Source organism: Camelus bactrianus, chromosome 27 (genome assembly GCF_048773025.1).
Source record: "Camelus bactrianus isolate YW-2024 breed Bactrian camel chromosome 27, ASM4877302v1, whole genome shotgun sequence".
NCBI lineage: Eukaryota > Metazoa > Chordata > Mammalia > Artiodactyla > Camelidae > Camelus > Camelus bactrianus.
The window spans coordinates 24,508,518-24,535,661 of record NC_133565.1 but is presented as its reverse complement, the minus strand read 5'-3'; the positions used below and the strand labels follow the sequence as shown (position 1 = coordinate 24,535,661).

At 47.1% G+C, this 27,144-nt stretch overlaps 1 protein-coding gene across 5 annotated transcripts in view; it reads left to right on the top strand.

Annotated features, from left to right (window-relative positions):
- NTRK3 (neurotrophic receptor tyrosine kinase 3) overlaps positions 1–27,144 on the top strand; it is a 337,492-nt gene that overhangs the window by 197,891 nt on the left and 112,457 nt on the right. For all 5 annotated transcript variants that reach the window (XM_045522574.2, XM_010962928.3, XM_045522575.2 and 2 more), the window contains exon 12: positions 2,985–3,173. In XM_045522574.2, coding sequence (XP_045378530.2) covers positions 2,985–3,173 — 189 coding nt within the window. The remainder of the gene's footprint in view (positions 1–2,984; positions 3,174–27,144) is intronic.

Here is a 27,144-nt window from a genome sequence, read left to right as displayed (position 1 = left end):
GGTGAGATGAATTTCTACACGCCTGCAAATACCTTTCTTTTGCCTTTACAAATGGATGAATACATATTTAGGTGCAGAATTCTAGGTTAAACTTTGGTCCATCAGGATTTTGAAGGAGTTTGCTCAGTTACAGGAATGGTAGTAGGTTGTCGGGGAGACTTATGCTGCCTTCTAATTGCTGTTCCTTTTGAAATATGGCCTGTCTCTCCCTCTTGGAAGCGCTTAGTATCTTCTCTTTATCCTCATGGTTCTGGCATTTTATAATTTTGTGCCTTGATGTGTGTGTGTGTGTGTGTGTGTGTACATGTGCACACAGGTGTGCACGCTCATTTACTCTTTCCTGTGTGTATTAATTGTTCTGGGAACTTGGTAGATAATATTTGAGGGTAATTTTTCCATATTTTTTTTTATTCTCACTCCTATCTTTTCTATTATTTTCCTCTTCCTCTTCGCCTCCCTGCCTCTCTCTGTCTTCTGTTAATCAGGCATTGGATTTCTGGATCAAGCCTTTAATTTTTGTTTCCTTCCAATTTACCACATTTTCCCCTTTTATTTGACTTTCTGGAACATTTCCTTGGCTTATCTTCCACTCCTCTTTGACTTTCAGATTTTGATGATCATAACTCTCGAGGATTCTTTCTCACCTTCCAATTGTTCACATTTCACATACCATCTTGTTTTCTGGGTGCAGTGTCTTCCTTTATCTTTCTGGGAATATTTTTTAAAAGAAGCCTTCTGCTCCCTGCGTCACCTCTGGTTCCTGCAGGTCCCTGACTGTCTGTGTGTCTTGGGCTCCCTCTTCCACGCTGAAGCTTTGCTGAGGTGTCTGGTGACCCTGGATGGCTTCTTTATATTTAGGAGTTGAGCTCTGGAAAGCTGCAGAGATCCTGCTTTGTGTGCATGGGTGGGGCTTGTCCACTGTCCTGCCTTACCGAGGCATCTCTCTTTGGGAGACCCTCACGCATCACCCTCCAGAAGTCTTTTTTGAGGCATTCAGTTTCTCCAGAGACGCACTCTGTAATCCCCTGTGGGGTGGGGGTGTTTGAGGTGAGACTGTGGGGGAGGTGGCTGGTAGGCAGGGTTGCTCCTGGTTTCTGTTGTTCTGGGGGCAAGAAAGGGCTCAGCCTCATGCTTCACCCCGGTCCTCCCTTGAATCTTTCAGGTTCGGTTTCTCTGGGAATAAACCACTAGACTCCGGTGGGATGAAGGTGAGGTGATGGCCGGGTGCCTTGTTTCAGCCCCGAGCCTCACCCCAGCCTTCCTGGGTCTGATGTCCCTGCAAGGACTGGGCCTCTCCAGCCGGACAGACTTCCTATCACATTTCTCCGCTGCACATCGGGTGGTTGTTTCTTCAATATCTTCCTCTTCTCTCTAAGCGAGCGTTCCTCCTTGGGTTTTTCATCTTCCAAAATGTTATTGAAATATCTCATTTTCTCTTGTCTCCCCTCCCCTCTTTCTCTTTGTGCACAAACATTTCTCTAATTCCTTTGTGTGTGAGTAGCACTGGGGAGAGGAGGGTAAAGGCTAGTGCTTAGTTTTCCGTGTTTAACTGGAAATCACTGTTGCAGTGTTTCAAAAACAAAAAGGTTCGCACGGTGTTTTCAGCAACTGGCCTCTTTTTTGCCAGGCACGTGATGATTGTGAGTGTTTGGGCAACCATGTCCTGCTCTGTTTCCCCGTGGTCTCCAAGCACAGTTAGACATTTGTCGTGGAATGGAATAAGCCTGTCTGGGCTGGCGGAGTGGCATTCAGGGTCCTCAGTTTGTGTTTACCCATCTTCCATTTAGTTCTGCCTCATTGGCGCTTCACCTTGCTGTTTGATGGGAAACATTCTCCCCATAAACTGCAGTAAGAAGTAATGGATTTCTGCAGTGGAAATATTGTTCAAGCCGCAAAACCAAATCACAGCAGGCACTTTGTCTTGGGACCGTGTGTCTTGCAAAGCAGCCATTTAAAACGCCACTTGGAGGAAGCCACAAACAGTCACAGCTAATTCACTTTACAGGAGTTTTATTTGTACATATGGGAGAATCGCGCCACCAAGCAGAATCATTGCTCTACCAAGACAGCGGCATGAATTGTCTTTGTCAACTTGTGTTTGCAAATAACCTTATTTACTGGGTTTCTTCCTTGCGTTGGAAAATGGTGGCTCTGGGGTTGGTGAAGACACAAATGATGTTCTCTGAGGCCGTAGGGGCAAGTATATTGGAGCTTTCAAGGCTGGGACAGGTGGCCCAGCTGTCTGTGGCTGACAGTGGTGCAGGCTGAGTTACTGTCAGCCGTGAGAGCGGGCTCCGGTTAGATCCAAGGCCACGTGGGGCTTGTCTCTCTGTGGGCCAGGGAGCGTGGACAGCAGAGTCCAGGGAAAGCTGCTTCACCCTCCTGTAGGAATCTGATGGCCCCTCTGGAAAGGCTGTCCAGCCTACAAGCCTAATGAGAGGCTCCAGATCTTAGCTGGACATGGGACTCCCATGGAAGGTCTTTAAGTCCTAACGCCCAAGTTGCACCCCCAGAACAACTGCATCGGACTCTTTGAGGGTGGGACCCCGCATCCATAGGTTTGAAAGCTCCTGAGGAGACGAGGGACAGGGGGCATCTTGCTGCTAGATCTTTTTTTTTTTTCATCCTTTTGTTGTTATGTAAGCAAAGAAACGTATTTACACTTTCGATTATTTTGAACTAATTTGGATTTTGGGGAACGTGGAAATAATTCATGTCATAGTCGTTTCAATTTACTCTTATTTTGCAGCTGTTTCTGTGATGTGATGGGGTAGATTTCTCTCTCTCTCTCGTGAAAGAGAATTAAGCGGTAGTTCTTAATTCAGAATCCAGAGCGTTTGGAGGGGAATGGGGAATACTTTTCCAGTGGATTTTGCTCCTACAGAAAAATCTGGTGGCAAAAATAGTGAAAGGGTCTGTGGGCAGGACTGGGCACTGGCCGATGTGACTTCACCGGGGTCCTGTGTCTCTCCTGGCGTGCGCAGGTCCCGTGGCTGTCATCAGCGGCGAGGAGGACTCAGCCAGCCCTCTGCACCACATCAACCATGGCATCACCACGCCCTCGTCGCTGGACGCCGGGCCGGACACGGTGGTCATCGGCATGACCCGCATCCCGGTCATTGAGAACCCTCAGTACTTCCGTCAGGGGCACAACTGCCACAAGCCAGACACGTGTGAGTACTGCAGTAAATGTCGTCCCTTCTGGGGAGGGAGGGTGACGTGGCGATAGACCACACGTAGCTGGGGCTCTGGAACCTTCTGCAGTGACCTACCACCTGCTAACCTCCCACTCTCTCAGAGACCCTCCCTCTTTGTCTCAAAACTTGAAGGATAGCTTGGGCAAGGAGATGCCACTGGGACAGGGTCCCCTGGGCAGAGGGGCTCAGGGCAGGGAGCAGCCTGGAGGCAGGAGGCCCCGCCCCACCTGGAGAGGTGCTCCCAGTAAGGCAGGGGGCACAGACATGGCTGGTTTCATTTGTGGACCTGCCTGTGTATTCAGGAAACATAACCTGACTCTGTCCAGCCCCTCGGGTCATCAGACCCTCCACCCACCCATCCACGAGGGGGAACGGGGATGAAGGGCGATGGGTGCCTTTTGAATGGAAACATCTCTCTAGCTGCCCCTCCAGTGCCCCGAACTGTATGTCCTGAGAATTGGATCATGACCCCAGGGCTAGGACCCTCCCCTCCCCACTGCAGATGTCTCACTCCGATCTGAGGGCTCCGGACACCTGTTTCCTACTGTCTCTTACCTCCTGTAGGTTCAGCCCCTCTCTTGGTATTTCTGCTGAGCTCTGCTAGGGCCTCTCCCAGCTCCTGGAGCCTCCATGGCCTGGCCTTCCATCCAGCAGGGGTTCCCCTGGCTGTGTCCCCAGGTTCAGTCTAGGCCCAGCAACCCCAGGACACACCCCTCCCCTCTCACTGCTCCTGCCCCCAGGAAATGCTCAGCTATACCAGGAGAGGGAACAGAGACCCCCAAAGACTGCCTTAGAGCTGGTAGGGACAGAAGGCATGGGCTAGGCTAAGGCCTTATCTTACAGACAAGTTACCCGAGGTTCTGAGTCCCCCCTCCCTGTCCCCAGGCTTCTGCCAGTCTGTTCTCTTCATCTCTGGTCTGCTGGTCCCAGGTCAGCCTAGGGAGAAATTCCTCTGGCCTTGCTCTGCCCCCAGTGGAGCTCTCTATACTTGGAACACACTCTGTAACTTGGAGAACTCTCGCTGCTCCCACCGGTCCATCTTATAGCAGAGTGGGCATTTGGCTACCCCATCCACCTTGGCTTCTGTTTTTCTGGCTCTGATTTTTAGTGAGAGGATTGCCATAGTGGGAGGGACTGGGCTGGAATCAGGATAAGGTCCTCCGTTGCCCCGGCCATGAGTGCCTTCCAGAATCCGTCTCAGTGTTTATCAGACTCCCCTATCAAGTGTCAGTTTAGAGAAAAGGAACTTGGGTTCTGGACCAGGGCTGGGCAAGGGAAGAAAGACAGCTGTGTTTCAGATAAACAGTGGGGAAGACAGTGCAAAGAATGGTTCTCCTCTGGCTAAAGCTCTTGCCTCTGATCATGTTCATCCCGGACTGACCTGGGTGTGGCTGGGAGGAAAGCCCTTCTGTGATGGTAGCATGGGCCCAAGCCCCATCTAGGGTTGGTGTTGCTGAGTTTTCTAAAGTGATGCTGGTGTTTAAAGAGAGACTTGGCATTGCGGTGCTGAATATACAATTGATTTCCATTATTCAAAGTAATGTTCTATAAAGTCACCATGAACACTGAATTAGTGCATGCTGGACCATTGTTCCTAGGGGAAATCCAGGGTTAGGTTCCTGTGAGCCTTTGGTCACAGACTTATTATCAGCTGATCAAGGCATAACCTGTCTTATGCGTGCTTCTGTTTAAAGATAGCTTAGTACATGCTGTTGGTTCATTCACCTTGAACTCACAGTGGCCGACAGCGCTCTGACTCATGCCTGAACACAGCGTATCCAACACGCCTCTTTTCTCCATGAGACCCATCATGGTCTTCTTGCCCATAGGAACACTAGACAGCACTTCAGTGCTCTGCTGGGGGCTGCCTTAAACAGGGAGCTCACCCACAGAAAGCACAACATGCAAAACAGGGGCCTTAAATAGACCATGAGAAGGATGCTTGTCTGTAATACAAGAACCAAGACAAGAAGGCAAGGCGTGGCCTTTGACCCTCAGCGGGGAACGTGCATGTGGAGTGACTCAGATTTGTCGCCACCCCTGGAATGTTTGTAAATGGCCGTGAAAGCACGGTGAGTATTGGCTGTGGATTGGTTGCACCGAGGTTGTGGCGAGTAGGCGAATTCATAAATACGGAATCCAGCCTGCAAGGCGAGGACTTCCACAAAGATGACCAAAGCCGGAACCACTAGGTCTGTGACTGTGTCCCTTTAGCTGGGACCGGTGGCTCCTTCAGGAGTGAACGAGTGGCTTCTTGGCCAATTGGCCATGGAGCTTGTCTTCTCCGGGAGAAGAGCTGCCAGGACCGGTTTCCCAGCTGCGGTGGGGAGCACAGAGCCTGCGTGCGTAATGCAGTATTAATAGCGCATCGACGTGATATAGATTTCTGTCACCTTCTATACTAACAAACATTGCTTAGCGCAGGGTAATGATGGGTGCTTATTCCCAGCCACTTAGCTCAGCGTAATGGACTTGCAGATGAAATATGGAGAATGGGCTTCTTTGTCTGGGAGGCTGGGCGTCCCCCCCCGCTACATCCCGGAACTCGGAGCAGAGGCTGCTGCTAGTGAAGAATAAGCCTTTCTAGGTTTTTCTCCAGCAGAAGTCCTGATGGCCTTGCCTGATGGAAGGAAGGGGGTCTAGTTACAGGGCTGGGCTAGGAGCTCCTCCTTCGGGAATGAAGCTGGAAGGAGGAGGCTGGCGTACCAGGGACGGCTGTTTGCTCCCTGTGGTTGGTTAAGGAGGCAGGCTTGGCTAAATGTGACACGGAGAGGATGGGACCGATGCGGGGGTGGGGAGGTGCTGCTCTGCAGTGTCTCCTCCTTTATTCTGCTGGTTGCGTATCGACAGCCCCCGGTGAGGGAGTGATAGGTGGAACCTTGGTGAAGGCAACCGTGAGACTTTTCCTTAGCCTTTTTTAACCAGTTGGGTATCTCCAGGCCCTGTTCGTCAGGCACTCTTTCTTAGCACATTTTAACTGAACATAAATTAGGATTGTTCCCCTTGGATTTTTCTTCAGTCTTATTTTCAGATCCAATTAGGATAAGTATCAGGCCCCCAAGAGAGCTGTGATGCTAGGTTTGGTGAGTCCAAGGAGGAAAGGCGTGCTCAGACACATTGCCAGTTTTCTTTCTGTCTAGAAAGAGCTAGATGATTCCAGAAGGGGTTATCTCAGGAGCCAAGGCAGTAAGTCCTGGGCCCACATGCTTGAGCTTGTCCTCAGGGTTTCAGTCCCTGGAGATTAACCCCTGTTGGGTGCTGACTCCCAAATCCCTTTGATCTAAGCATAATCTAAGCATGGCATTTTGCCATTTTTTCCCCTTATCCCAGGAAGTAAAAAATCAAATGATGCCATGTCTCCCAAACTGCCTTAAAACGCTCAGCATTCTTGAGCACGTACTTTGGAGCTGTAACCAAGCAGTCCAAACAGACAGACTCCCGTCCACCGTGAGCTAAGACAGCCTGCCTTCCGACTGAGCACCATGACCTCATCTGTTCTGCGCTTCACTGCCGTAATCACATACTCAAAGTTAGTAGCTGCATGCCGTCATGCTAATTAAGTAATTGGGTGTAATTACGCTCACTGTAAATACACGGTAATTGGCTTTAAAAAAAGTACTTAAGGGATAAGCATGTGCTACACGGCGGAGGAGGAGGTGGAGAATGACAAGCCCCCCGGCCAGCCTGGAGGAATGTCATGGTGGAGCATGAGCCCCAGGGAAGGTGCAGCCATCAGCTGAGAGTGAGATGTGGAGTGGGTCCTTCGTTTCCTGTGCAGAGCCTGGGAGCAGAAGGACCACTTGTCTTCTTGGCAGGCCTGGCCTCAGTCTTGTCTTCAAGGAGTGGGAGGATTAACTCCCCTCCAGAGATCCTCTCTAGCTCAAGATTTCCCAGAGCCATCTTTACTCTTCTTGTTTTCCTTCAATTTGATTCAGTCTTCCAGTCCGTATGGGAGTTTTTTAAGGGTGATCATCCTGAACCAGCTGAGAAGTCCACAGAGGGGTCAGATGATAGTTGGGCATTATTGCTAGACTTAAGAAAGTTGCTTAAAGTCAAAATGGGCTTCCTGATCCCAAGCCTTGAATTTGGGATACACAGAGCAGATGCTGTCTATATAGTTGCATGGAAGGTAGAGTCTGCCTCATTTTTTGCAAGTCAGGAAGCTTAGGGGTGCCCTGGAAAACACACCGGCAAGGAGAGTCTCCCTTTTCTGCCCCACCCTACCCGGAAGAGAAACATGATGGGAGGTGATGGGTGGGCAAACCTCACCCATCAGGTGAATCACTTACCTCTGATGGGGAGGGGCCAAGAGCACAGGCTGAGGGATGGGCTGGAGGTTCCTTCCTGTATCTCCAAGGAGACAGAAATTCCTACTTTATGGGTAGAAGCTAAAAGGCAGGGAAAGGGAAAAGAGACACCTGCCCCCCATCCTTAGAGGCGGCAGGGGCTCCGTCACTAGTGGTCCCCATTAGTATTCTCTTTCCAGAAGCCCTTTTCCAGGAGAAAATGGCCATCATCTCCATTTCCGATGAATGAGCGTGAGTCATACTCTTGATGGGAGTTGTGCCAAAGAGCTGGGCGTTCTCCGCCCCGTTGTGCTTTCTTCTTAATGGTTGATAATTAAAAACCTAAGCTCTACCCATCTCTTAGCCAAGAAGCTCTGAGTCCAATGGCCCTTCCGTCTTCTCCTTTAATTCAGGATTTCCCAAATTGTGCTCTGAGGGATGTTAAACATTTTTCAGAAACAATGTTCGCTGGTCAAATAAGTGGGAAAACCTGGGTTGCTTTTTTTTTTTTTTTCTGTGGGATTCTGGTAACTTTTAATGGTAAAGAGCATTGCAACTTCGTAGGAGAATCCCTGAGTCTGCAGCATTTTCTGAATTTATTGGGCCATCAAACCTGATCTTTGAGGTGTCCCTGTTGGCATCTCTGTGGTCACAGATCTTCAGTGGCTCACACTCCCTGCTGTTCTGGGTTTGGGGTCCTGTTTTTGCCTCCCCAGCAGATGTGGTAGCTCGTCTGACAGAGAGCCCAGATGGGCCTGAGCCTGTTTGGCATGTGCACCATCACATTTCTTCCCAAGCATCTGGGACGGACGGGAAGTGGTTGTGTTCCATGGGAACGCCCAGAGCTGGGTCGGTGGCATTCTTCAGGATTTCTGGCAGAGCACCAAGTGCCCTCATTCAAATGGATCAGGGGTCTTTCTCTGCTTAGAAGCCTTTTGCAGGTGTCTCTAACACTTCCTAAACCCCCAGATCCGGCGATGCTGGTCATGGCCACATTTTCCCTGCATTCCTCATTTCCAGGCAGATCTGCCGTTTAGGATTGGAATCTCAGGGAGCTGTCTCTAAGGAGAAATGCACGATCCAAGAAGCAAGCTGCTGCCTCCGAGCCGCTGTTTCCGAGCCGCTGTGTGGAAGGTCAGAGCACCTCTCCGTTGCAAGAAGGGGATCTATGCTCTTGGCGCACAGTGGGCCAGGGCAGGGTCTAGCCCGCTGAGAGAGTGACCTGAACCCTTGGTGACAGGGGATCCTTTTTCTTTGGAAAAGAAAGTGAAATGAATGTGGGTGGTCCCAGACCCTGGTCCCAGCCTATCGACTCAGTGACTGTGTGACTGTGGGCAAAGCATTCACCTCTCTAAACTCAAGATAGGAAAAATGTGGCCATCTTAGCTGGCATTTTTTAAAATTAATTTAATTTTTTTTTTTTTTTTAATGGAGATACTAGGGGTTGAACCCAGGAGCTCATGCATGCTAAGCATGCACTCTACCACTGAGCTCTACCCTCCCCGCTGGGCCATTTCAATGGGACCAAGTAGCCTTAGCTGGTATTTTTTGAGATGATGTGGCATGTATGTGATCATCCTGGCCTTTAACAGCAGTAGTTTTACAATGATCGTTAACAATTCCTGCCTCAAATATACTGTTGGGGGAAACCAGCTTGATGGTGTCAGAAAGAAAGGTTTCAAAGCTTGAAGTTATTTCTGAAAAGATAAGTATCTTTCCCTCCAATGATTTCTTTCTCCCAACTCTTAAGAAATAGCATTTTATCACCCAGATCCACAGCCACAGTGATGCTATTAGGAGTCAGGACTGTAATATGCTGGTTGTCGGGAAATGATGGATGAAGATGAGCAGAGGGCTCAGGCCAATTTCCTTTTGGGTTAATGAGACCAAAATGCTGTAGGCTCCATGAGGGGACAGTGGAGAGATTCATGGTGGGATTCTTTTGTGTTGTTTCATATTCTTTGTTTGATCTCCCCTCTTGGAAGCAAACATTACTTTGTTGAAATTGCAGGGCCCCTGCTTCCCTGTCTGTCTGCCTGAGAGCCTCACGCTGAGTTACTTGTATGTCTGTGCCCACATGGTTCCTTTAGTAGTTGGAGTTTCACTGCGCGTCTGCACAGGACCTTCCTTTTTTCCGTGTTCTTATGCATAAGTACACAACCCCTTCATTCTTTCTTAGCAGATGTATACTTGGGGCCTCCAGACACAGATATATGTGTGGGGGGGTCTTGTTCATATTATGCACATAGCCCATGTTTGGGACACTGATTGTATCAGTTCAGATCTTTTGGCTGAATGTACTAGACCATCCTGACCCACTGGGCTTAAACAAAGAGAAAATTGGTCATTGCATAACTCAAGCAAATAAGTAGGGAAGCTTCCTGGTGAGGTACATTAGGGTTCTAGTTCTACTCTTCTGTGATTCTTTTGTCTCTGCCTTTCTGTGTTTTGCTTTACCACCAGGCTGGCTCCCCTCATGATTACAGAATGGTTGCAGCAGCTCCAGGCATCACAACTAAACACAAGGACGGAGTAGGGGTGTGCAGAATTGTTTCTTTTTGTGAGTTGACTGAAATTAAGAAAACCTTCTCCCAAGTCTCCCAGCAGCCTTTCCCTCCTGTCTCATTAACCAGAAACATGTCATCTGTGTATTCCTAAACCAATCACCCATAAAGAAAATGGGGCTACCACAAACACCTAGGCTCCTCCAGATTCTGCCCTGGGCTTGGGGATGCAACTCACCTTCCCCGGAGGCATAAGGCTGCCTGGAAGGGAGTGACTGCCTCCTCAGAATTGGGGTCTATTAGCAAGGAGGAAAGGGGAAATGGCTGTGAGAAGTGATGCTGCCTGCCACCCCACCTCTTCTCCGAGGGTCAACCTATGCTCACTAGTCATTCAGCCTCCTGCTCTCCTAGGAGCGAGCAGAGGCTTCTTGGGGTACAAGTGGCCGGAGGAAGAGGAGAACATTGATCTCATGCAAATGTGAGTTCTCCTGTCTCCCCCTAGGGAAAGCAGGCTGGTAATTTGTGGTTGCTGTCACTGCTGTTCTGGTCTGGGGAACTGTTCTGCTAGTTTTCAAGGCTATACTTACATGCCCGAGCAAAGACACATTTCTTCACGTGGTTTTAGCTGGATCCGATTATCTTGGTTGAGCAAGCTGTGTGCATTCCTAGGAGCTGCTGTGTGATCTTTTGGCAGCATCATTTCTGGAGAGTCGGTGGGAGCAGGGGCTGGTGAAGAGAAGGAAAGAAGTGAATAGAAGAGAAATACCGTTTGCTCAGTACCTCTCAGTACCTCCCGAGGGCCAGGCTCTGAACCTTAAGCACCTGAAAATAATAACATCTTACACTGCATAGTGCTTACTGTGGAGCACTGGAAAGAGTTTAAATAGAATAAACTCTTTAATCCTTACAAAGCCAGAGCAGGTAGGTGCTGTTATAGCCACCCGCCCCCCCACCCCTTCATAGATGGGGAAACTGAGGCCTGGGGGAGGTTAAGACATTTCCTGTAGCCTCAGAGCTTGACAAATGACAAAACTGTGGTGAGACGGAGCACGCCACCCTCTCCTCCCCTCATCAGGTCCTTCTCTCTGCATTAAATCCGACTGTAATATAAGTGTTACGACCCTCACTTCACAGAATAGGAAACTCAGACTCAAGGAAGCTAAGGAACTTGCCCAGGGTTACTCACTGGTCAGTGAGGGACCCAGGATTCAAACAAAACTTGGGGGTTAGGAACCTGCCTTTTGCCTGGGCCTGGACTGCCTCCCCTCACTGTGAGCTGACCACCACTTCACCTGCACCCCAGCCTTTTGGGAGACTGAGGATGGTCTTGGAGATTTTCAGGCAGACGCTAGCTTGGGTGACCCACGGTGCCCACCACGGAGTCCGCACAAGGCACGCCCTTTCTGACGCGAACATGGCTTCTGTGTAGGCTGCCCGCTGCTCAATTCCACCCAGGCAGGTCATCTAGCGCTTTGGAGGCCTGGAAGGCAGGGCCCAAACTCGATGGGCAGTGGAGGGGATGCAAGAGCTACACCGGAGGAGGGGAGCGGAAGTCCTTGGGGTCAAGTTGGCCTTTCTCGGCCAAGCCTCCTTTTTTCCTGTCCCTGGTAGCTGCGTAGCTTAATTTGCCACCCAGGTTGTGGCCAGCCGGGCCTCTCACCAGACACTGTGTGAGCTTCCGTCCCCAGACCCGGAGTTGCTGGTGACACAGCAACTCTTCGCACTGGAGTCTGCTGAGTCGGGCGGCCCTCATGCCATTGGTGAAGAAGAAGTGTAAGGACTAAACTCCTAATGGCTCACTGGTTGGTTGAATTATGCTCAGCGTAATTCTGAAAATAGATTTTAAATATGTGCTTGGGGATTTGTGGGGATTTGTTGCTTAGGAGCGTTAACTCAGTGGTGGCTGGTTTGACAAAGTCATCAACACCGGTAGCCTGGGCGTGGGGCCATGCTGTTCAGAGCCCTCGGGGCCAGGACAGCTTGCCAGAGTGTGTATGGGCAGGTGGGGAAAGGTCCCCTTCCCTTCACACACACCCCTTGGCAGGTGATCGGAGAAGGTCATCTGGTTGACCCAACCACTGCAACCCTCTCAACGTCCCCAAGATGGGAAGGGGACACACAGAGATTCTAGCTTCTCCATTTTACCACCTCTGAAGCTGAGGAGCGCAGAAGTTGCCCTCTGTATAATTCCAGGTTTTTGCATTTCCTGGAGCTGCCACTCAGGGGAAGAACCAAAGGGAAGACTCAGAGGCTCACTGAGGAGGCTCTTGGCATGTTCCAGTATCATTTGGTCTGCGTGGCATCCTTGAATCCCAGGCCTGAAGGGTGAGGTATATGAAGGGCTCCTGGTTGGACCTGGGCTTCTAATACCCGAGCTTTTTTCGGTGAATGCTGAGTTCATTTGGAGACATGACAAAAACTAGTTAAGGTCCCTCCGAGAGGAAGCATCCAGCCGCAGACAGGACCTAGAGACCTCCCAACACGCCTAAAATCACCTGCTTTAGGCATTTCTTTCTCTCTAGCCTATCAGGGACCTAAAATGCCTTCCATTTTTGATGCAGGTGGGTCAGAAAAGGAATATCATAAATGAGCCTCCATGAGGCAAAATGGGAAGGTGCCATGAGATTCTATTTCTGAGGGGAAATTGGGCAGCGGTCTTTTTTTCCAGACCTTTGATTCCACTGCTCCATTTTAACCTCTGTCTGAAAGGCTGCGTTTCCCTATACCCTGCCCTGGGGTAATTTATACCCAGCCAGTCGTGGGACGAATACCGTGTCCTCAGGGAAGGGAGGAAGTAAAAACAAAACCTGGAAGAAAAGAAGAAAAATAATGATGCGCTGCTCTAATAAAGAAATTACCGATGTTCTACATTATGAACTGTATTAATTTTTAATGGCTGAGAAAGGACTTGATTTATAATGCATCCTTCTCGCTGCAGCGCCTGTCCCCAGCTAATAAATAAATGACAGGTCTCTTGTATTAAAAGTATCCGTCATTTCACGTTGTTGGAATGTAAATGGTGAGAGGCATTGAATGGAAGGACCCTGGGAGCAGGCACGCCCTGCTGGGCGCAGTGGGAGAAGGGGCTGGCCGCAGAGGTTGGCCTACTTCTGCAACTGGAGCTAAGCTTTTTCCTTTCTCTTGGTATCAGCAGAGTGACCCCAATAGCTCCAACTCTTGTGGTCCGGGAGAAGGTTCATAGGAAGCGGTGATGGAATGCTTAAGGAATACTTAGTGATGCAAATTTAAATTCCTGATCCTTGAGCAAAATTCTCTGTGGCTTCTCCCCGACATGTCCTGACCAGGCACCGTGGGAGTCACGTGTTCAGTCGTCGGTCCGTTGCTGATGGTGACGTAGGACTCACAGCTCTGGTTCCCCTCTCTTTGTCTTTTAAGAAAAATGGAATAAAGCTGAATACTTGCTCTTGTTCCGAAGGTGTATATGCTCACTGTAAATATTTGGGGGAAGAATCTGAAAAAGAACAAAGAAGAAAATATAAGTTACCCCCAATCCTGGCCGCAGTGATGAATGCTATCACATTTTGATGCACTGCTTTCCAGGCTCTCCCCCCCTTTTTTTTACACTTATAACAAATCACACAGGCAGACATGTCTATGCCAGTGTATACACATGCATCATGCAAAAATGAGATCATATTTTGAATACAGTTTTATAATATGAATTTGTTATTTAACAATATGTCACAGAACTTTATTTCATATTATTAAAAATTATGCAGTTATTTTTAGTGGCTACACACGCGTGGCCGGGGCCCTCCTCACCTCGGCGCCCTTGTAGAGCTGGCTATCAGTCAGTCAACAAGCACTGCTTTGCTCCCTATCATGCTGCCAACTCCAGAGTAAACACCACGCGGGAGAAAAATGAGGACAGAAGATGGTTTTTGCACGCAGCTCATAATTACATAGCAACTACTATGCTACGAGGAGGCTGAGAGAGGGGCAGAGGGGCATCGTTCCTGCGTGAGGGAGTCACCCTCCAGTGGCGGAGAAAGGCCTTAGACAGTCTCTATGATCCAGATGTTCAGGTCTGTATCCAAGATGCATGTCACAGAAACCCCATGAGGAAAGAGCCAGGTGTTCTCAGAGAGCACCAGCTTGTTTGAATTAGGGGAACAGAGGCTTGGGTGAAAGTTCCACGGAGGAGGGAAGGTCTGAGCTTTCTAGAAAGCGGGGGGAGGGTTTGGATGGGCAGAGATGGAAAGCCAGGACCCTCGAGGTCACAGCAGCGGTAGCCGGAAGCAGACAGGGGGCTTTGGAGGGCCAGGGATGGAGGTCAAGGGTGACTGGAGAAAGGCCCCAGGGTAAAGGGGCTGATCCTGTTGAGGTATTGCATAGTAGAGGTTACTGAAAAGACAATTATGCATTTATTCATAGAATTTGCACTCAAATAGTTCCAGTCTTTGTTTACCCCGCTTGTCATCATTACCAGTTCAGAAGCGGGTAGTGACTTAGGAAGTAAAGAAACCATTGGTATCAGAATCAAGAAGATCAAAGTAGGTAAATCTCTCTGCATTTAGGGACAATTTCAAGCAGTCGTAGAAAGACCCCCGTCCCAGAAAGGAGAGAGATGAAATAGTCCCGGCCTCTACCTTTCAGCACAAAGAATGTTATTTAGAAAGTGAGAGAGATTTACCCATGGCTGCCAGCAGGTTCGACTCCTTCTGATTTATGTATATTGTCTTCCCAGGCTTATTGAAAGGGAAGTTTGCCTGGATTTTAAGACTGGCATTTCTGTCCTTCCACATATGAATTTATTTCTTGATTTGTTGTGTGCATTTCTAAACATAGATAGACTAATGCCTTTTGCTTTTGGGGAAAAAAATAGGAAAGCCTTGGAAGGTGGTAAGAAGAGGAGTCAGAGACTGTTTCTGGGGAGAGCCAGCTCCCGTGTCGCAGGCGAGATATGCCAGGCAGCATCCCAGAAGCACCCAGGAGAGCCTGTATTTTTGCCATGTTGAAAAGTGTCAAGCCGGGAGCAAGTCCTTGCTGGCCTCGGTTTTATAACCAGTCAATCGCATTTGCAATATGATCCTCGCTTATATTTTTGCCTTCAAATCTTGGACCCAAATTTATTCCAGGAATAGGACTTGGCTGAAAGCAAAATTCTTCCTTTCCTGCTCTTTAATTCTCTTTCATTTAACTTCCTTAAAGAACAGAGAATTTTTTTTGTAATCTAAAAAAGGCCTGAGAGATCCATTAAGACCAATCTCTTCATTCTATAGATGAAGAAACAGGGCCAGAGACATAATCCTGTGACATAAAGTCACATAATTATTTGGAGGCAGGAGGGGGACTGGTTCCAATGGCTATTCTTTCGTACTGTTTCTCACTTCTCTTGAACCTGTAAGTGGAAATCCAGTCTTTTTATTTCCCCCCAAAGAAGTGGATTTTTTGTCTGGGCCATTTAATAAGGAATGTCTGACAAAAGTGAACTGTCCGACTCAGGCGCAGCAATTGCTACAGAAATTGGTTTTAGTGTCTTTGGGGAATTCTGCAGTTGAAGCCAGGAGTCATCCTTGTCAAGTACAGTTTGTTCCAACACTTCCACCTGGTTGAAGAACCTCAAATACTACCGTTTCTCTTTGGAGTGATTCTTTGTTATTTTCGTAAACTTTCAAGGGGCGCTGTCACGCAGCCCCATTGGCTTCCTGATGAGATACAGTGTCACCGTCTTAATATTTTCTCTAACTTCCCAAAGTCAGATGCTGCTATGAATCCTTGCACATGATCAGAAAGATCATTTGCACGTGATAGATCTTTTTGAAGAGTGTCTGGGTTCCTAACGGCATTCAAAAGGAAGCCGACCTGCTACTGGGCATCTGATTCCCACGCAGCTTTCAAGTTACTTAATGCCTCAGTTCACAAAGGGAATTCGTTTCTATTCCTCAACTTTTAAACAGCTTCACGTGATTTGCGGTTGACAACACAGCACATTAGGCTTCTTCTTTATGGTTTCTGTGGAGAGCCGGTCGGGTTAAGCATCGCCAAGCGTGCGGCTTTGCATCTTTAGGTATTCCATTGGCAAACACTGGCTGCTGGCCCACTGTGTGCTGAGCCTATGCTGGGCAATCACCATGCTTTCGTTCTGTAGCTCCACTACCTGGTTAAACTCTGCCCCAAAGGAAGACGGTGTTGGCAATTTTTAAACATCCTGTCACTCCACATTTGACAGTGGGATTTCACAAGACTGACATTCCTATAAGATAATGGTTCTCAAGGGTGGTTCCCAGACCAGCGGCATCAGCATCACCTGGAAAGATGTTAGACAGGCAGATTCTTGAGATTTCCCCCCAGATCCACTGAATCAGAGATGCTGGGGGCAGAGCTCAGTGATTTGGACTTTAATAAGCCCTCTGAGTGATTCTGATACACACCAGAGTATGAGAAGCACTACGGAAGACACTGATGGCTGCTTTTCCCCTCTCATCTAAAATATCTGAAGAAGTTGAGATGGGTTTCAATATAATTGTTGGTAGTATTTTTTAAATTATTCAGTAGACATTTATTGAGCATCTGCTAAGTTCTAGATACTGTATTGAGAGCTAGGAGCAAATGAGCAAGCAAATAGGTCATTTTGATGTGGTTGCTTTGCTATGCATATGTAGAAGCACTTTCTGGGTGACAGTAATATAAGCAAGAGACCCTCGTCCCTTATCCTCACATCACCTGTGACTTCTGTGCTATCTCAGGCCCCCTCCAAAAGGGGACTGTGTCAGAGCTTGGGGTCCGAGTGTGACGGAGTGTGAAATGGGGTAAGCAAGACACGGGAAGGGGTCAGGGGTAGGGAAAGGACGCTGGCTTTGCAAGGTGTTTGGGGATAATAAGAATGCAAGTGTGAAGGTTTGTATTTTAAATAGTGTTAAAATGCTTCCTTGATGTCAAAGCCACCATGTCGTAGCAGCATCGTCCCAGTCCACCCAGGCGTCTCTTGTCATGTGGATTTGTGGATGACATAGAGATGGCAGGAGAGGAGCGGGACAGCTGGATGTAGAACTCCTCGAAGAACAGTGGGTGCTTCTCCTTCACGGTCCCCCAGGCCACCGCACATGGGGGCTTGGGTGGACACTGGAGCTTGGACTTGCTGTTGTGCCGTCTGAGTCTTTATGGGAATAATGGGAGGACTTGCCCCATCGGGTCCTCTGTGTAGTAGATGATGGGACGGATGCAAGGGGCTTGAAACAGCTGCCTGCATTTAGAAAGCTATCACTAAATTCTAGCTCTTAGGCTGTTAGTACCATTGTTACCGTCTGCCTCAGTTCCACTAAAGAAGCAATGTGAAATGTCATGAGAACACTTCTGACCTACCAGATCATCCCGGGAGGATTTGGTCATGCAGATTTGGTTTGACATCATTTGCAAATCACACTTTCTCCTTGGTAAAGCAATGCATGGTGGGAAATATCTCCCCATGTCCAAGCCAGCGTCATGCTCAACTCGCGAATCTGAGTAGCTGGCTTCTGCACCTGCAGCTAAGGCCTGTGTGTCTTCAGTCCTGCCTTCTTCTCAGAGTTCATCTTGAACCATGACCCTATCCCAGAACTTCACCTCCTTGTCAAGGTCGAGGAGGGCATTTTGCCAGGTGAGAATTTAATTATGATTTCCAAAGTTTTGCAAAATGTATGAATTCAGAGAATGCCCCTTAATGTCTTGAATTTGGATACATCTAACCCCTTCCTGCTCAATATGGAAATATATGCATTTTGTGAGTCCTTCAGAGAATTAAGAGTAGAGCCACATTCTAATGAGTTCCCAGCTAAACTTTCTCAGATTCCTCCTATTTTGATTTTTATTTAAAAAACCAGAGACTGAATTTTCTTGTTTATTTCAAGTTATTTGAAGCTAATTCTGGAGGGACAGGACTAGCCCTCAACAAACTATGGATCAGAAACGAACAAGAGGGCCATCCTCTCTTGGGTAGTGTCAGGGCAGCAGTGTGTGTGATGACATGAACTCTAAATGAAAAATTGTCAAGCCAGATCCAGGTGACTACTGTTAACCCACGGGGTGGTATCAGGTGAGTGATTCAGACACACTGAGCTGGGTCTGTGAATGATCCAACTAGACCTGTTGGCTTGCCAGGTTATGTCTAGTGTGAAACATCCTTGATATTTTGTGTGTCTTTGGTGGGGGGTGGTGAGTGAGTGGGTGTGTATAAACTCTAGCAGAGCCGGACATACCTTTTGCCTTTTTTTGCTCTTACATTTGCAAATTCTGTTATTGGAACTTAGTGGACAAAATTAGAATGTGTATCTTTTAAAATAAAATGCTCCTTATTCAACATGTTTATTAAATTGCTTTTAGGAGTAAAAGCTATTAGCAATGTATGAATATCTTCAACATATTATTCATCATTTACAACAAAAAAGGATAGTTTCATTCTTCTCAACCTTCCCTTTTGGAAAGAAAAATACTAAAAAGCTTGGAGAAAGAACTACCAATTTACTTTACATAAAATTTTCTGCTTTCCCCAGGATATTCATATCTTAAATCACTATCTGGGTGGTGGTTGCAGCCTTGAGAATGAAGTGATATGGAATGAGAAAGTGTAGGCAGAGCAGGGGGCCTTGGACTGGGGCCATAGCTTAGGGAGAGAAGGGGACTGGTGAAGGAGATGGAGTGGGGCTGTTGGGAAGGGCTGCTGCATCCAAAGGTGGAAAGAGTTTGCAAAAGAAGGGTGGTGTCAGAGGCAAAAGGAGTAGACAGAGACCAGGGCACCAGATTTGGGGAAGAGCTGGGTCTTAGAAACCTGGAGCAGAGGGATGAAGTTGGTCCTTGTGTTGCAAGGATCAAGAGGGGACTGCAAGGGGGGAAACAAACCAGAGAGCACTGACAGGATGGTGAGAAATGGGCAAGATGTCCACATAACCTTGCTTTCTAGATTTGAAGGCAATCTGGGGCCACCTCCCATGCCTGATCATTTAGAAGAGGATTTCCTCTTTCTATACCAGACATTTTGGCTTGGATAGGTTTGGCGATTCTGAGGACAAAGGATTCCACAATATTATTGGGAGGGAAAAATCATCTATGGTGTGTTCTTTCTCGACTGGATCTGAGGAGGCTCTGGGAATAGGAACAGAGGTGCCTCATGTAACATTAGCAGTCACAGGTCCTAGTAAACCTGGACTTGAGTTCCAACCTCAGCTCCAGGGCTTACAAGCGGTGAAAGCTTTACTCATTTAGCTTCTCATCTGCAGAATAGCGCCTTGCAGGGGAGAGGTGCAAACCTGCAGCCCTGCAGCCCCAGGGCCCTGTGTCACTCACAGAAGTGTGTTATTTGGCTGTGGCAGAGCATACAGCTTTTTATTTTTCTTTTCTTTTCTTTTCTTCTTCTTCTTCTTCTTTTTTTTTTTGTTTTTGCATTGATTGCTAACAACTCAAACTTGGGAAAGTTCATACAACAATTCTGTGTTTACAGTTTCTCTTGAAACATGGAAGGATCTGGCAACAGAGGCTTGCATTCCAGCAGGGCAACTATTAGCTGGAGCCTAGAGGCAGCAGCCTTTTCTAGACAGAGCATGCCTTCTCCCTTTTGCTGGCGTCCCCTTCACTCCCTGTTGGCTTGCACCTGACTCCTCCCACTCACTGACCTTGCTCCTCTGTCTTTTGGGACCATTTTAGTTTGTGATTCTTTTCCTTTTAATGTAAACCATTTATCGAGGTATAAATCAAGTGGACAGATTATAAACATACAGCTCCATGAGTGATGCTGACACCACATAACCAGCACCTCCAAAGTGCCTTCTAACACCCCTTCTAACCGGTACCCTCGCCTCCCGAGGGTAACCAGTTGCCTGCCTTCTATCATACTCTCCATTCATTTCGCTGATTTTCAACTTTACATAAATGAAATCATGCAATATGTTTTCTTGGGTCTAGTTTCTTTAACTCTCACTTTATTTGCAGGGTTTAGCCACCTTGTAATGTGTAGTTGGAGTTAGTTTATATTCACCGCCCTGTTGTAGTCCATTGTGTGAAGATACCACAGTTCATTTATACACCCTACTATTGGTTGACATTTGAGTTCATTCTATTTTTTTTTTTTTTTTTTGCTATCCAAAATAATGCTGGGTGTGGACATTAAAATGCTAAAGCATATTTTTGGTGAAAAATAATATATGTACACACACACGTATATGTGTGTGGATATATACACACACATCTTGGTTAGAGATGTTCTTATGATTGAAAATACTGGGTCTGTGGCCATGAGTATGTTCAGTTACGTACTTTTTTAAAGTAAGGAATAAAGGAAATGTATGCAAAGAGCCTGGCACATAGTCACAGCTCCATAAATCCAGTGTTCACCATTACTACCATCATCACCATCATCGTCATCAATAGAATTATCCTCCTATTTTTAATGACACAGAGATTTAAACTCCTTGAATATGCCACTGAGGCTGAGGTCTCTCCCAGACATCTTTAGCTATAAAAAGCCTGAAAAATTTATGGGCAGTGACAGCTCTCTCCCCACTAGGCTAACCTCTCCCCCTGGACTAGAGGGCCCTGGGAGGCAGACAGAAAAGAACACCAGGAGTCTGTCTGTCCACCTTTTTGCTGAACATTGACATCCCTCCACTTCGGTCCTACTTTGTTTCTTTTCTGGGCCCAAGAAGGGGGCTGGTCTGCGAAGTCTGGGATATCTGAGCTGCTGCTAATGGAAAGGGAATCTTCCAGAAGGGGCAGCCAAGGGAGATGGTTGGTGCCCTTGGAGGTGGGTCTTATTTATTCCATTTCCCGGTAGTGGTCAAGATAATATTTCAGTAATTGATATGACTTTATGAATAATGGAGCATGGATCAAGGGGCTTATAACATCTGTTTAATATGAAGAATTGCTGGGGGCAGAGCCCTGGTTACTCCTCATTGTCACTCTACTGCCACCAAGAACCTTGAGATCCAGGAGACTGGGGTGAGGACGGGGAAACAGACACTTACTACAGTCAGAGAATTTACAATGTAAAGTGCTTAAATGTCGCCTAGTTCTGTGGATACCAAGTATGTGTCTTCAGACATCTGCACTGGAATTACCCAGAAGCTTTCAGAAACCATTGTGTCCTGGACCCCATCTGGAGATCCTGGTTGGTCGTCAGAATGCAGGTTAGCCGGCTTCTCCCAGGGTTCAGATACACCAGCGAATTTGGCAACTACTGATTCCATCCAGTCTTGTTGCTTTACAGATGGGAAATGGAAGTTCTGGGTGGTTAAGACACTTGTCTCAAGAGATTCTGTAACTTGATGGATTGGTAGAATTAGAACCAGATGCCCGACGTTCCTTTTTCATTTAAATTTCCCTCCTAATGTCCTACAAATGGAAGTTCTCCCAGGACCACCTCTCCTCCTCTGACGGGTTCTGGAGGGTTATTCCCTCTTGGTTAAGGCATTCCGCCCTTTTTCTTCTCCTGGAGAAACCCAATCCAAGTTAATTTTAGCTTCTTTCTTTCGGGGACACCTCCCTTCTGAATAAGAACATCTTTCTTTTTCGTGTAGAAAAATATTTTGGTTCCCTTGGATTTCTGCATCTCTAGAGAGATGTGGCCAAGTCATCATAGAAGATAATTCCTTGGTAAACCCTCTCCTCCCTTGAAAGCGGAGAGCTACAGTTGTGAAGAGACATTTGCCTGGCAACCAAGGACTCCTGGAAATGCAGCACCATAGGGCAGAAGGATCCTTAGGTGTCCCATTCATCCACACATTTAACAGATGGGGTCACCAAGGCATGGAGAAGTTGGGTGACTTGCCTGAGAAACACAGCTGGTCTGTGTGTGGAAGAGAAGAAGACTGGAACTCAGGTCTTCAGGTTCTGCTGCCCAATCCTTGTCCTGATTCAAATGAGCACATCTTTAAAGGCAGAATTTCACACGTCTGGAAACAGGCTGAAGTTAGGAAAAATCAGTTCCCTAAATCCAGACCTTCTCTTGTCTCTTAACAAAGAAAATCTTAGGACTGAAGGAGATTCAAGAGATCTTTCTAAGCCTGGGTGTCCTTCATGTCCCTTGCAGGTGGTCATCCATCTCAGTTCCTTCTTCTAGGACCCAAAGCTTCTCCTTCCAGGGTGGTACAGCCCATGTGCAGGCAGTTCTAAGTGTGAGAAAGGCCTCCCTGCCTGGCCTAGGAATCAGCCTCCTGGGGACCCACTTCCTGGGCCTCATTCTTCTGCCTGGATTCCTTCAGCCAGCAGTGCTGTGTTGAGAGCAAGCCCTGGCTTCGACCTTGGGTTTTAGTTATATTCTGCCAACTACTGGTTGTGTGTCTTAAATAATCCACTTCTGCTTTTCGAGGCTTGTCTGTAAAATGGGGATAATGAACCCCCACGCCGGAGAGTGATGACGAGTACCACCCCAGCTCACATCCCACACATCCTGTAAGGCACGTCCTAGCGCAAGGTGGGCCCTGGGCTCCCCACGGCTCCTCCCGGTGTTGGAGGCCTGAGGCCAGGTGTCCCTCTTTTCCTACCGAAACTTCACTCATCCTTCCATTGCTCCTCGTGTGGCTCTAGTTGCAGTGCCCCCCGTGCCTCTTGGCAGCCTTCACAGGTGTTTCTCAGCTGAACAGACTCACGAGATCAGCCTTGGTGACTCTCCCATGCATGAGGAAGGGAGTGTGAAAAACACCCGCGGCACCTCTTCATTGTCTCTAAGGCGATGCTACATCCTGGAATCCACAGTTTGGAGACTGTCTGCATTGGGCTGTGCATGTGTGAGTCTGTATGCACGCGTGTGTGTGTGTGCGCGCACGCACACGTCCAAAAATCATGCTAAGTGTCTCTGTGTGTTTCTCTCCGTGTGTGGGCGTGTGACTGTGTTCATGTGCTACCTCCCCATACCTCTCTAATGGGAAAAGCTCGGATGTCTTGGCCCATTTTTCGCATCAAAGAGATGCTCACTGTTGCTTCAAGTTCCGGAATCCGGCCATGCCACGGGGCAGGGCTTCTCGGTTCATTCCTTTTTTTCACCTGAAGCCCATCTATGTTGTGTGCATGTGGAGGGCTGCTGTCCCCAGACAGAGCTGCTTCTCTGCTGAGGCCACTGCTGGCCACCAGCGGGCCCTTTCCACGGGACCTGTGGACGTGCATGATGATCGCTGTCACTCCTCTGTCCACGGGCCCCTGGCCGGGCACAGCATAGCACCAGGCGCCCCATGAGCAAAGCCGCCTCAGTCATGAATCTGAAAAGCCCTCTGCGCTGAAGGCCACCTGAGCTGTGCAAGGTATTAATAGCTGCAGAGGTTCTGTCCCTGTGTAATTTAAATCCCTTTCCTGAGTTATACTCTTAGGGAGGCAGTGGGAGGGAAGGAGAAAAAAGCCTAGAATAATTATAAAGAGGTGTGGAAAAACATCTTTTTTGGATGATTGAAATATTCTCGTTCAATCACCCACCCTACGGCCTGCTGGATTTGGTAATAAGCATTTTTATTTTTGTATTTAAAGTCAAGGGTTATTTTGACGGCTCCAGTTACTGCAAATTAAGTATGTTCTGAAAATCACCAGTCCTGTAAGAAGCTCTTGAAGGAAGGGTTCCTTTGTGAATAAGATTGGGAAATGCTGTACGTCTGTCTGCCTCCCAGGCAATCTCAGTGCCCATCAGCATCTTCAGGGATGAGGGGTCCTTCCTAGAGGCCCCTGTTATGCTCTGGTTGACCTTGGACTTACCATATGTATTTGAATAAAGATCCCTTCAAATGTATCACTCTATCTCTGATAGGTTATTAGTCATACTCAAGGGTGAAAATCTGTGTTGTGGGAAGATGGGGGCATGATGGAGATTGAGGTGTAGACTGTGCAGTTGTGGTGGGAGAAGTCAGGGTCCTATTATGCTGTACATCAGAAATGGACACGTTATTACTGAACTTAATTAAAAAAATACTCTAAGAAAGACAGAGTCCTGGGCTCATGTCAGTAGGAGGGAGAGATTCCCCACTAGCATCTTCTTCTAGTGCTCTGTCTGCATGTTAGGCTGTAGAATAACAGACGTCAGGTATACCAGGATTTGGAAAATACTTGGGGCCCCTTCAGAGTTGCAATATTGACTAGAATTCAGGTGACCTATTCATGAAGTCTAAAGGTTTTACAGATAAAGAGGGGTTTCCCACATGTTGCAGGGGGAGAGCCCATACAGAGGGTAAAATCAGGTGACTTTATGGAAGAATCCATGAAGACCAGTGTGACTTTAGGGCAGGCCCATTGCTAGACCCATTGATGGACACTGGTGGCTGCTGGGAGTGACTGACAAGGGAAACGTGTCCCCACAAGACTTTTGTCTTAAGATAAGCATCTGAGGTGGTGACCTTATTACTTCATGGGCCTGTCTGGCATCATCAGATATCTTCAGTGGCCTAGAAGTCAAGTATGTAAGGTGCCTGGTTCCTCCTCAGGGAAACATGGTGGCCTCTACTTAGGCCTCCCTGGTGGTACCAGTGTGTGTCCAGAGAGCATCAATCAGGGAAGACCAATGTGAATGTGCCCAATGGGGTTGGGTCCTAGTGGGCAAGGAACCGAGGGTCAATAGAGGGAAAAAGATGCAGTAGAAAACCTTTGGAGTTATACAAATGTAGATTGATTGATTGACTGATTGATTGGTTTTCAGGTTTCCTGATTTTATTTTTATTTTAATTAATTTTTTATTTTTTATTGAAGCATAGTTGATTTACAATGTTAGTTTCATGTGTACAGCAAAGCAATTCAGTTATACATATACATACATATATATATTTTTTAGACTCTTTTCCATTATATATTATTACAAGAAATGGAATACAGTTCCCTGTGCTGTACAGTAGGTCCTTGTTGTTTACCTATTTTATATATAGTAGTGTTTTTGTTAATGTAGTTTTAAATCCCAGGTCTACTACTGTATTTTGCACAAATTATGCTCATTGGACCTCGTTTTTCTCATCTGGAAGATGGGAATAATAAATGCCCTTGGAAGGATTCAGTGACATGCCATTTCACGTACGGAACATGCCAATGCTGTGACACACTCCATTCATTCCTTCTGCGGGCCCACATCAAGAGGAACTGAATGCTGGTGAGACCGTCACCCACTGGAGTCAATTCTCCCCTTACTTCTACAGTTTTGATATTGTTCACGTCACCCCTGTATTTCAAGGCTGAGTCACACAGAGTTTTTAAGTTTGGCCTTTCACACTCTCTAAACACCTGTTAAATTTTTCTAAATGTGTTCTGTCCCCTCAGCCTGCCTTAGCTTGTTTATATCTTTTTTGCCTTGTGGAAGGCAGCAGTGCCCACACTCTTCTTGATGAAAATGCTCCTTGAATTTGCACTAGGGTAGAACAGTGTGTTCTTTTTCTCATAGCTGTTTTGATAATCCTTGGCAGCCTGTTGGTATTTTTGGCCAAAGTAATACGTGTTGAAACCATATCCTCAAGGAATACTTTTGAATCTGTCCTATGCTTCTCTTCTAGGCTGCAGAGTTTAGATTTTTTACATTGATAAGAAGCACTTCCCTCTTCCTACCCACATGAAAGTTTATCTGCCCTTTATCTGGGCTACCTCCCTCCTGTTGCCCAAGGCACATTCAGAAAGTGTCTTGGGATCTTCCTGTACATCATGCATTTTTTTTTTTTTAGCATTATATTACCTGGAAGAGCTCAGGATTATTTCAGAATCAGAGGTACTCTGGTGTAATCCTTCCTGGAGATCAAGGATGACAGAAGGTACATTGAGGATGGAAGGACCAGGTAAGGAGTGAAGGAGCTTATGATGGATGAAGTGTGGGGCATCAGACCAGGTGGAGGATGCGGCACAGATGCTGAGAGACAAGACGGATGAGGTGGAGCCCAGAGTCAAGTCAGGAGCATAGCAAACAAAAGTACCCCAAGAAAGGCAGTTAGACTAGGGGAGGTACTCATTATCCTGTCTCTCTTTTCTTGTAAGTGTGTAGCCCTGAAGCAAGAGATTCTGGTCTTGATTAGGGAAGGATTTCCAAGAGACTCTGACCAGTTTCCCACCCATGACGTTATAGCTCCTCAATTACCATGGAGATTTCCATTTTAAAAATAGCCATTGGGTGGATAATCTTAGCGCAAAAATAAATGCAAATATATCATAGCAGTTGGTTCTCCACATCCTTATGCCTGTTTACTCCTTTGAGGATTTTCATCAGGTTTGACTTTTCCTTATGGGGAAAGTGTTTATTCTTCCATATGTTATATTGGCTTAAGCAATGAGTGATTCCCTGGTTGAAATTTTGTTACGTGGTCCTCCTGGTTCTTGGAGGAGCAGAGTATTGTTGTAGTTAGGTGTGGGCTGCTGGAGGAATCTCACCTAGGTTCAGATCTCAGCTCTGCCTCCTAGTGACTGTCTGATATTGGGAAAGTTACTTAACCTCCCTCTGCACCTCAGTTTTCTCATCAGTAAAATTAGGCCAATATGGTACCTGCGTCTTAAAGTTACGTATTTGAAAGGAATTAAAACCTGGCAGGTACTCGGAATAGCACCTGGTATACAGTAAGATTCTTTTCAAGGCTGCTCTGAAAAGCACACTGGCATACAGTTTCCATGAAGCATATGAATGGTTTAGTTAACAGGTCTACAAGTTCATGGAGTTGCTTCAAAGCTCAGGGATGGCTGTTCCTAGATCTTCCAAATTATCTCCAAATAGTTGTCAGTTAGATCCAGAGCATTTCATTCATGCTTCAAATCTGTCTGCTTCAAAAGACAAGGGTGTGGCTAGTGTGTGATTGCCTCAGTAAAGAATTAGTCAGATAATTCACTGATTTTAATCTCCTTTGCCCCCTTCCCAACCCTAGGCTTACCTTTTGCTCTGTGATTATTGGGTAGAACTAAGGATTCACTTGCTGGCATGATGCAACTGGTAGATTTAAAGTCTTCTCTCTGGCCTTGGAGGGTTTTGCAAAATGCCACTTGCATGTTTAGGGCTCGCTGAATGTCTGATTTAGGCTTGCTTAGCAAGTTCCCGGGACTTCCTCTTCCCTTGACGTGGGGAGTCTGCTTTTTGTTTGTATTTTTAAATATGCTTTAGTTGTTGTGATGGGCTGAGATTCACCTGGTTAGCCATGCTTGCTTCCATTTTTTGTTGGTTTTTAAGAACCTGGCTATTTTCATTCATGAGAGTCATGTTTTCCCTGGGCTCCAACAAGTTGTTGCTCTTATGTT